The sequence below is a fragment of the Myotis brandtii genome, unplaced genomic scaffold (genome assembly GCF_000412655.1).
Source record: "Myotis brandtii unplaced genomic scaffold, ASM41265v1 scaffold134, whole genome shotgun sequence".
Lineage (NCBI taxonomy): Eukaryota > Metazoa > Chordata > Mammalia > Chiroptera > Vespertilionidae > Myotis > Myotis brandtii.
Window position 1 is genome coordinate 1,824,365 of NW_005354756.1, and position 10,447 is coordinate 1,834,811.

Below are 10,447 nucleotides of genomic sequence, written 5' to 3' on the forward strand. Positions count from 1 at the left end.
TTTTCATAAATGACTTTTACTTCTTTATCATTTCTCCTGACAGTAATTCTCGGCAATGTGCATATAACACGAAGGCAAGCATAACTTTCAGAGGCCATCACAGAAATGGTCCTGTCATCCTCATTTTCTCAAACCATTAAAATATTTTCATTTATAAAAATTAATCTAAATATAAATATTGACACTGAAGATCAAAATCACTTGATGACAAAATAATTCTTCTGGAACTATAACATATACGTATGGTTTTTAATAGTAAATTAAATCTTTGCACTTTTTTTTGGCACAAGGAAACCTTTATAAAAATTCAAATGCCACAGAGCAGGCTTCTTCTTCTTCTTTTTTTTTTTTTTGCAAGGCTCACACAGTACACATTTTCGTCAAGGAAAACTGAATATTTTAACACTGTAACACAACAATAGCTGCTTTTCATGCCTCCTAAAGAAAACGTTCTATTTGGAACCAGATCTTTTCTGTTGTGTTTTTCAAATTTGAATTTGTTTGCTTTGAACCATACCAACAGAGCAAAAGACCAAAGATTGACTTTATTTCCAAGGCATTATTTCTGTTGGAGAAGACATACACAGCATCAGCAAGAATAATTATTGGAAGATAGATAGACCCCCATCAGGAATGCACCACAACACACATTTCATCAGCAAGTCAGGTCTGGGAATGTGCCGACCAGCAAAAGAGCGCAGCCGTTGGAAACAACACAGAGACGGAGGGAGGCTCTTCGGCATGAGGCATTCTAACTATACTTAGCTTCCAGGTGTGACTTTGCAAATTAATGTCTATGGCCCTCAGTCTCCAGATATAAAAAAAATGGCGATACCTTTTGAATAGGGTTGCTCTAAGGATTAAAATGAGAAGTATAATAAACATCAGTCATACTATTCCCTTGCCTCCCATCTTTGCCTTCTTCCTTAGATTCAGAATATATTAGCAGAATGATCGATTGAGTGAAATTCCAGTTCCATTTGCTTTTATAAACACAGTCTACATAGTCATGCATTTGAGACCTGAAACAGAGTTAGTATCAACTCTGTGTCCATTAAATTCACAGTTTGTCCTGAAAGTTTTCTGGCTATTCCTTAACTATTTTTGTCTTTATGGTCATTTTACTACTTTGGCTGAATATTTATTGGGAAGTAAATTTTGGAGGACAACATTTTCTCAGGTGGCTATAGTCTGCGACAATGCATTGAGTGACACCTCATTTAGAGGCGGTCATCGCTGACCCACGTCACGTTGGTTCTGGACAGTGCCCTAAAGTTAAGCCAGTGATGGGCTTTCTCAAGCCCCTCTCCACTCCAGAGTGGGGAAAGTCTCAGGAAGTCCAAGGAAGAACCTAAATTCTCAATGAGCCATAGTTTCAAATGGGCCTGGGCGTGGCATGGGTGAGGCAGAGCTTTCTATTCTGTGGCTGGTGATCGCAAAGCAATGAGAATGACTGGGGCCTAGCAGGAAGGAAGTGGCTAAAGGGAGACCTGCATCCTTGATGGGCGAGCACTCTCCAGCTGTGACAGTCCCTAGTGCTCACACAGGGGCATTTTCATCTTTTCCCTTAGCATTTGCAAGATAAGATGCTTGTGAGAGATTAGTAAGAACTGATGATGAATTAAATGAAAATACCCATCTCCCTTCCCTCCATCCCCACCCCCACCCCCACCCAACCATTTTTCTTTGGACAAATTGTTGATATGTCATTTTAGTTGAAGCAAAAGGATTTAAAAAAAAAAAAGATCACAAAGACAACATACAGTAGCAAAGCAGACAGGGACACGATGCATTTTTGGACGTGGAACTCTACTGTTGGAAGCCAGCATCTCGGTTTTCTGTCCTGGCTTCTCCTGGGAGCCTAAGGCAGAGAGCGGGCGAGACCGCCATGCCGATGTCTGGGACCGCTCTCTGGGTGAGGTATCAGGACAGCCCTGTGCACCGTGGCTCCCCAGGCCCTCTCCTCAGGTGGAGATCCATATAGTATTCAATGGCTGTTGGGTCAAGGCACTGTCGTGTACGCCGGAGGCAGTGGGTCACTGGCAGTGGAGCTCCGTGGCGCTAATACATCACAGCGGATTCCAGAGTGGGCTCCTGAGGCGAGACAGTGAGCACACGGTCAGCCACGTGGCAGAAGGGAGGAGAGGCCTGGGAAACGGCTGCTGCTTTTTTATGTCATAGAAGGTATTCATGCTCATTGACCAGTTACATTGTTCATAATATTTAAAAAGTGATGCATGTTTACCATGTGCATTTTAATCCACCTGAAATTTATTTGGGTATATGGACTACTAAGGCAAGTTGGTGCCCTTCACACTACCACCCCCTTGGCCAATCTCCCAAGCACATTAAAAAAAGAAAATCTATACTTTCCCTCCTAGTTCCTAATGCTTTAAAAAATCCACATAACACATTTTCTATGTGCCTGCACTGTATCTGAGCTTTCTCATCTATTCCATTCATCACTAATTCCTTTATAGAAGCAATTTTCTACCATTATGCAGCAAGGATTTTTAAAACATGCAATCCCTGAATATTTAGTCAGGGGCACTGACTGCCCTTCCCTTAGATTGTCAAATAAAAAAAATGATAACAGCCAACACAACAATAGCCATCCAGTGTGAATGAATCAAAATTATACCTATTTTTTGGTCTGATTGGCAAAAAATATGTAATTTTGGTGTGCCGCAGAATTTGAGTAATTAGTTTATGTGTGCCCAGAGATGAAAAAGGTTGAAAATCGCTGCTTTACAGCTTTTAATTTGTTTGAAAATCTGGCAGGAAAATCACTTTAACTTTGCAAAATGCTTTTGTCTATTTTTTCTGATTTATTCCTACATAAACCTTAAAAAAGTCCCACTGAGATTTTTATGAGAACTGGATTAAACTATAAATTAAAAGGAGAAATTACTTTTCTTATTGAATTATTGATGTGACTTATCAGTATCTCAATATTAAAGGTATCCTTGCATTCCTGTAAAATTATCTGGTAATTTATTATTTAATGTTCTTCTGTGTCTAATTTGTTAATATTTTACTTAGTATGCATCATTTCTCTGAAGAAATATAATTAGTGTGTGGTTTGTGTATATCTCTGTATATATGTCTATGTGAATGTGTGTGTGTGTGTGAACATGGAGCATGTGTACACACTTACCAGCCATGTTAGGCTTTGGTACTCGAGGTTCTAGTAGCTTCACAACATATCTTTTAGTTTCTAATTTTTTTTGCTCTGAAACATTTTATATTGCATGGGAATTAACTGTTCCTTCAAAATTTATCAGCTAAATCACTTAGCCAGAGAATCTTTTTCTGAAGGTTTAATCAATTTAAAAATTTTATTTCTTTAATTATTTTTCACGAATATTCTGATTTTATTAGAATTATGACTTTAAAACTTATTAGCATCGATTTATATCACATTTATATATTTAAATTTAAAAATTTACATGTCTTTTATAGTCTTATGTTTTTATTTTATTTATTTTTTTCTTGATTTGGTTTACAAAGAAATTCTATTTTATATTTTTCTAAAGCACAAACTCTTCAATTATCATAAATTTCTATAGTCCTCTGGTTTTAATTTATCTTTGATGTCTAGAATTCAATGTCTATTTCATTAGTTTTGCTTCTTTAATAACAAAAAACATTTAATATTATAAATATGACTCGTATAGTTTTATACAGACCCCATTTGTTTCAATATATGTAATGTTTTCATGTTCTAAGTGCTCTGTGGATTTACTTTTCTCTTTAGTTCATAGTTCCTTGGAAATGTGTGTGTCAGAGTGTGCACATGTGCATGTTTGTATAAATGTACAGTTGTGTATGCTGTATAAATCAGAATAGGGTTTTTGTTTACTTTTACTTTTGTTCTAATTTTCTAGATTTGCCCTGTCCAATATGGTAGCCACTAGCTACTTGTGGCTGTTTACATTTAGGTTAAAATTAAATGAAAATGTAAAGATCAGTCCTCCAAGGCAGTGGCCATATTTGAAGTGCTCAGTAGCCACATGTGGCTACCACATGTGGCCTTTCCATTATTTTAGAAAGTTCTATTCAACAGTGTACTGTTCTAGGTTATTTTTGTCATCGGTGTCACAGAAGGTAGTTTTATACTGTCTACTTTTTGGAATTTATTGAGATTTTCTTTGTACCTGGTATAAAATCAGTTTTTATAAATGGCCCATTGATGGTTGGAAAGAAAGTGAACCTTCTGTAAAGTACACAGTTAAATAAATATCTTAATTACGGGAATTTTAAAGTCACCAACCATGGCATAATTAATTGTTTTGCTCTATTGTTTGCCAAAACAAGGAAGGCTCATGAGTTATCGACTTTATTTCACCAAAATTAAAACACCTTCCCTCTTTGTTTTTTCTCTGCAAATGCTTCTTGTCTTAAATTCTACTTTGCTTGAAAGTAGTATTTCCATTTTTGTTTGCATTTCTTTAGTAAATATTGTCCATGTTTTCATTTTTAACCTGTTATTTAAAGGTAATTTATTTAAAAAAATAATTTATTGCTTTGACCGGTTTGGCTCAGTGGATAGAGCGTCGTCGGCCTGCGGACTCAAGGGTCCCAGGTTCGATTCCGGTCAAGGGCATGTACCTTGGTTGCGGGCACCTCCCCAGTAGTGCGGGAGGCAGCTGATCGGTGTTTCTCTCTCATTGATGTTTCTAACCCTCTATCCCTCTCCCTTCCTCTCTGTAAAAAAATCAATAAAATATATTTTAAATAAATAAATAAATAAATAATTTATTAAGGTGAAATTCACATAAAATTAACCCTTTTGGAATGAACAATTCAGTGGCGTTTAGTATGTTCACAGTGTGTGCCGCCACCACCTCTGTGTGGTTTCAAAAGCTTCCCCTCGCTGTAAAGTAAAACCTCTCACCTCCTGAGCAATTGCTTCCTATTCCCCGTCCCCGCAGCCCCTGGCAACCACCGATCTATGTTCTAGTAGCTCCACGAAAGGTAATTTATTTTTAACCACCTGATTTATCACAGGTTCCTTCCCCAGCCCTAGTGGTCTGCCCTTTTAGTGTAATAATGAATCTTTTAGCTCTTCGAAGAAATGGCCAGGAGCAAGGTAATTGGACTTTGAAAGGTCAAGGGTAATGGCTGGCCACCGAAGGAAAGGCAATGGCCTGCACCGGCCACGTGGTGCCTCATAGGTGCAGTGGTTGTAATTCTAAATGGCACGGCCAGCATCGCGCCGCTGTTACCAGTGCACTCAGGAGACAGGAGATGAGGAGGAAGAGGACGGGGAAGGGCGTGACTTGTGATGCATAAAAGGCCAAAAGTTATACTTGTCCTTGCTTTGGTCTTGTCACCCCAGACATTGTCTGCCCGTAGCATATGGTACCACTGAGGCAGTTTAGCTGGGTCGTCACATCCCTTATAAGTAGCATCGAGCATTTGCCAAAATTCCGAAGCATATGTGGGTGTTTAGGCAAATAATCTATGATTCCCCGACCTCTATATGACCTCCAGGGTTTGTGCAAATTATCTTCTGTCCCTTTCTTTGCCTCATTTAGGGGCAGTTGCTGCCTTTTTTCAGGACCACAGGTGGCTAATGGGAAATTTAAGGAAGAGTGAGTATGGTTCAAAAACAGCATAAAAACTCCTGCACTGCACCTCAACCCGACCTTACATTCATGTGTCCACATTTTCATTTCTCTTCTATCAAAATTGGTTCCTACAAGGAGGTGGTTATGCAGTTGAGGGGCTGTGTCCATATATCAAAGAGGTTGGCAATGCCCGGCACGGTGTTCGTCGCCTCTTAGATCCCCATCACCCCCACCGACAGGCCAGGAGACCATGCAGAAAGGATGGGTCTTGGGGCTCAAGCAGGGAAGCCACAGACAGAAGGGCTACAGAATGGAGGTGCCACCTCCAGTGAAAGAGGTGGGCGTTAGGACAGAGACGACATTTACCATCAAGTCCTTGGTGGTGCTTTTCCTGTTTGTCGAGGAGCCTTGGAGAATGAAGTTGCGGTTGAATGTTTTTGTGTTGGTCACTGAAGATACCGCCATTTTTTCAGCTGAAAGGAAACAAATGGGAATGTCACCCAGAGCTGGACCGACTGTTAAGGAAGAAAGACCAGGTGTCCGGATTGCCCAGGCTTGTGTTCTGGACCTGGAATCTCATTCTGGTCCGCGGGTCTGACTGTGGCTTCATTTTTCATAGTGAACCAAATAGGGTATCATTAGTAGCTTTCTGGGAAAAGGTAGCTTAGAGATCATTTAATATGGTTCATAAATTCTTATTTGCCATTTGGACATATAAAATGCTCTAAAAAGTGCATGTATTTATAACTTTGGAGCCAAAATTGTCTGATGGCAAAATGTAACTTGAATGGCCATGCGGCCCTTTAAAGTCCTTGTCCACCCCATTGAGTGTGAACATTCTCACACCTTCTTGCCAGGATATTAATGACACCATGGCTGGGAGTGTGGGGGTGGGAAGGCTGTTATAAATTATACAGTATATATATCATATTACCTTTTTTTCAATTACAGTTTACACTCAATATTATTCTGTATTAGTTTCAGATGTACAGCATGGTAGTTAGAAATTCATGTACTTTACAGAGTTCCCCCGATGCTGCAAATACCCACCTGGCCCCATACATAGTTATCACGATATTATTGACTATGGCCCCATACGTTATCACGATATTATTGACTATATTCCCTAGGCCTGTGGTCAGCAAACTGCGGCTCGCGAGCCACATGCGGCTCTTTGGTGGCTTGAGTGTGGCTCTTCCTAAGCCTTAGGAGTACCCTAATTAAGTTAATAACAATGTACCTACCTATATAGTTTAAGTTTAAAAAATTTGGCTCTCAAAAGAAATTTCAATCGTTGTACTGTTGATATTTGGCTCTGTTGACTAATGAGTTTGCCGACCACTGACCCAGATCAACAGAGGTGTAGAAGGTGAGGGGAATGTAAAATACGTAAGGAGAGGGAAATGATGCAAACCCATTGCCCCCAGAAAAGCAACTGTAGTGGCATGGACTAGTGGTGGGGATTAGTTCATCCCACTATTTTTCCTTTGTCCGTTCTCCTGGAAAAAGAAAACAACCAGAATCCAAGAGCGTTGTTCCCAGTTGAGTTGAAGTTATTATGTAAAGCAAGTGGATCCGACAGTACAATGGAAGTGCTGTATCCCCAGTTATCCATTTAGGACCCAGGCTCTCATTCTCCCAGCTCTCAGGTATCTAATGAGTTTCCAAGCTGGGGGATTTGGGGAGTGGGAAGGAGCAATGGGCTGGATGCAAGAACACCTAATTGGTCTTTAGTCCCAGTCCCTGTGATTCAAGGATGTGGGAGAGCAAACATCCATCACTTGAGAGACTTGCTCAATGCTGGATGAATCAGTTCTCTCTATTCAACTAAGAAACCAAGAATATGGGAGAGGTGGGAGTCAGAGGTTGAATCACCACAAGTCACAGAGTAGATTTGCAGTAAGCGTGGGATTTGAGCTCAAGATTTTAATTCAAGGCCCCAGGTCATTTTGTCATCCTGGAGGGGTCTTTTCAGCTCCTAGGCCTACTTTCTGGTTTCACGCTGGAGGACACTGAGGCCCTGGCAAGCTAAATGACGTGTACGAGATCTGCAACCAGGTCTTCTGACTCAGGAACTCGGATTTGTTCTGCGATACCCCATTCAGTGCAGTTCCACATGCTAACCATGTTAGCTGGATGTCCTTTGAAGTAGGTCTTGAGGAATTAAGCTGTAAAAAACTACCCAGTACCACCTCATTCACCACCCACGTCTGCCTGACTCCTGAGGCAAGGCTCTTTCCATTGTGCCAACTCCTCTCTTTGTTAGTAATTGGGAGTGAGGACTCCAGCACAGGTCAAACAGCCACCACAGGTGGGTGTTTAATAAATGTCTTCACTGGAATGTAGGTAAAGGGGTTCTGAGACCCATTGCCAATGTGTGGAGGAGGGTTTCCCCCCACACCAATAAGGAATTCCTGGGCACCAGCAGGAGGTCTGAGAATTCAACTCAATTCTGACACTATGTACCCAGAGATAGAGTCAGATCCACAGGGTAAAGGTTCAGTTCTCCAAGGCTGCCCCCACCCTCCAAACTTCAGACATCAGTACCAAGCCCAGATTGTTGCCTGGGCTTCTGACCTACTTGCTATAGATTGGAGGTTGCCAGGACACCATCCTTGGGTTTGATTAATTTGCTGGAGCAGCTCACAGAACTCAGAGAAGCTCTGTGGGAATCCCACAGACATGAGAGAGTCAGAGACTCCACATACATGAGAATTTCAGCAACAGAAAGGGAAAATGAAGTATATATGACATTGAGCTGAGGATGAGATAAAGCATCTTGAGGCTTCAGAAGGGAGAAAGGTCATTCATAGGACTACAAGGAGAGATGTTCAGTAATTAAAAGTTTACCATGTGCTATACATAGGTCATAAAAAGTTATTTCTCGTGATAACTCTTATTATGGGGCAAGACCACTAACTTAAATTCTGTAAATTCTTTAAGCTTAAAATAATGCACAAGCCAAAGTGGCACACCTTGAGGGTGGCGGGGGTGGAAGTGGGGGCTGTTCTGAACACTAGCTACTCTGGTTTGAATCTTCACCCTCTCTTTGTCCTCAGGCTGTCTGAGTTCTTAATGTTTGCCCTGTTGCCATAAGTGCCCAGGTTCCATCCTTGGTATTGACCACTGGAATCCTGTTTGTCTTTCTTTTTCACACACACTCCAAGTGCCCTCTGCCCTCCCCCATGCACCTCTGGATCCAGGACTGGGCTTCTGCCTTAGTCATGCAATTCTTGTCATGCATGCAGACATTCTGTGTTCCTGGGGCCCCAGTCCAAATGAACCTGCACATTCTGGCCATGCTTATTAATAGAATAATAATATAATGTATAGTCAACTTTTTGTTGTTGCTAATCCTCACCTGAGGATATTTTTTCTATTGATTTTTTAGAGAATGTGGAAGAGGGAGGGAGGGAGGGAGGGAGAGAGAGAGAGAGAGAGAGAGAGAGAGAGAGAGATTTCCTGCCATAAAATTTGGCCCCAATAATTTAAGCCTAGGAAAATTTGGAAGCAGGAGTAACTAATTATTACAACAAAACCTTCCCAAACATCCATAAATAATATTTCTTCCTGCTAGACCCTAACCCTAAGTGGCATAAGTTTTAAAGAGAAGTCTGATATATTATCAAGGCTAGAAATTTGGGAAAGGAAGGCTGCACTTTAAAAGGAATCCACCCTGAAGGATCATATCCATGCAACTGAGCTGGAAATGCAGGAACTGAGAGATAAAAGGACTTCGAAATAATTCTTGTGGAAGATAGGGTGCTCTCTCCTTTTGCTCGGCGATCTCCCATCTGGGCAGAGAGGAGTGTCCTTACCTGGAGCTCAGCATGGTGGACCTGGGCTGCAGCCGTGGCCACCTGGTCCTCCAGATCTGCCAGTTCGGTCTCATCAGTGCCACTGTGGATGCAGCGGGCGGCATCCTCCAGCTCATTCAGCTGGCCTTCCAGTCCGTACACAGTGCCTGCCGCCAGGTACACCTGCGGAGGAGGCACAGCCTTGAGCTCAGCTCTGCAGACCCAAGACAAAGCAAAAGGCCAGAAGGCTCATCTTTTGCTCTGTGTCCCTGCTTTCCTGGCACCAGGAGAGATTCTGTGGGTTGGCACAGACACCGGCTAGACAGGCACTCACAGTTAAGGTGGTGGTGCTGGCAGGACAATGATAGTGATGATGATGTCAACGACACATACTTATTGAGCCAAGTCTGAACCAAGGGCTTTGTGCGACTTATTTAATGCTCATGGCATAAACCCTTGAGGGAGGTACCAGTACCATCACTGTATTAGAGGTGAGAACACTGTCCTAGAAGTTCAGGGACTTCTCCAGGTCTCCTAGAGGCTAGACAGGCACTCACAGCTAAGGTGGCAGAGCCGGCAGGACAGTGATAGTGATGATGATGCCAACGACACATATTTATTGAGTCAAGTGCTGAACCAAGGGCTTTGTGCGACTTATTTAATGCTCATGGCATAAACCCTTGAGGGAGGTACCAGTACCATCACCGTATTAGAGGTGAGAACATTGTGTCCTAGAAGTTCAGGGACTTCTCCAGGTCTCCTAGCTGTGAAGTGGTAGAGCCTGGTTTTGAGCTCTGGCGGGCCGACGCCAGACCCCATGCCTTAATCCACCCTGCCCTGTGAGGCTATGGTAATCTTGTTTGGAATGTTATGACTTTTACATGTCAAACTTTGACATACAGGTACTAGAATTAATGTGGTGCAGCGGTTCTCAACCTGTGGGTTGCGACCCCTTTGGGGGTCGAATGACCCTTTCACAGGGGTCGCCTAAGACCATCGGAAAACACATATATAATTACATGTTGTTTTTGTGATTAATCACTATGCTTTAATTATGTTCAATTTGTAACAATGAAA

The 10,447-nt window shown here is 41.8% G+C and overlaps 1 protein-coding gene across 1 annotated transcript in view; it reads right to left on the reverse strand.

Annotated features, from left to right (window-relative positions):
• MYRIP (myosin VIIA and Rab interacting protein) overlaps positions 1-10,447 on the reverse strand; it is a 159,399-nt gene continuing 148,952 nt past the window's right edge. Inside the window, exons 14-16 of the mRNA XM_014534937.1 lie at positions 9,309-9,553; positions 5,940-6,135; positions 1-2,094 (exon numbers count right to left, since the gene is read on the reverse strand). Of these exons, the coding sequence (XP_014390423.1) occupies positions 2,062-2,094; positions 5,940-6,135; positions 9,309-9,553 (474 nt within the window). The 3' untranslated portion in view covers positions 1-2,061. The remainder of the gene's footprint in view (positions 2,095-5,939; positions 6,136-9,308; positions 9,554-10,447) is intronic.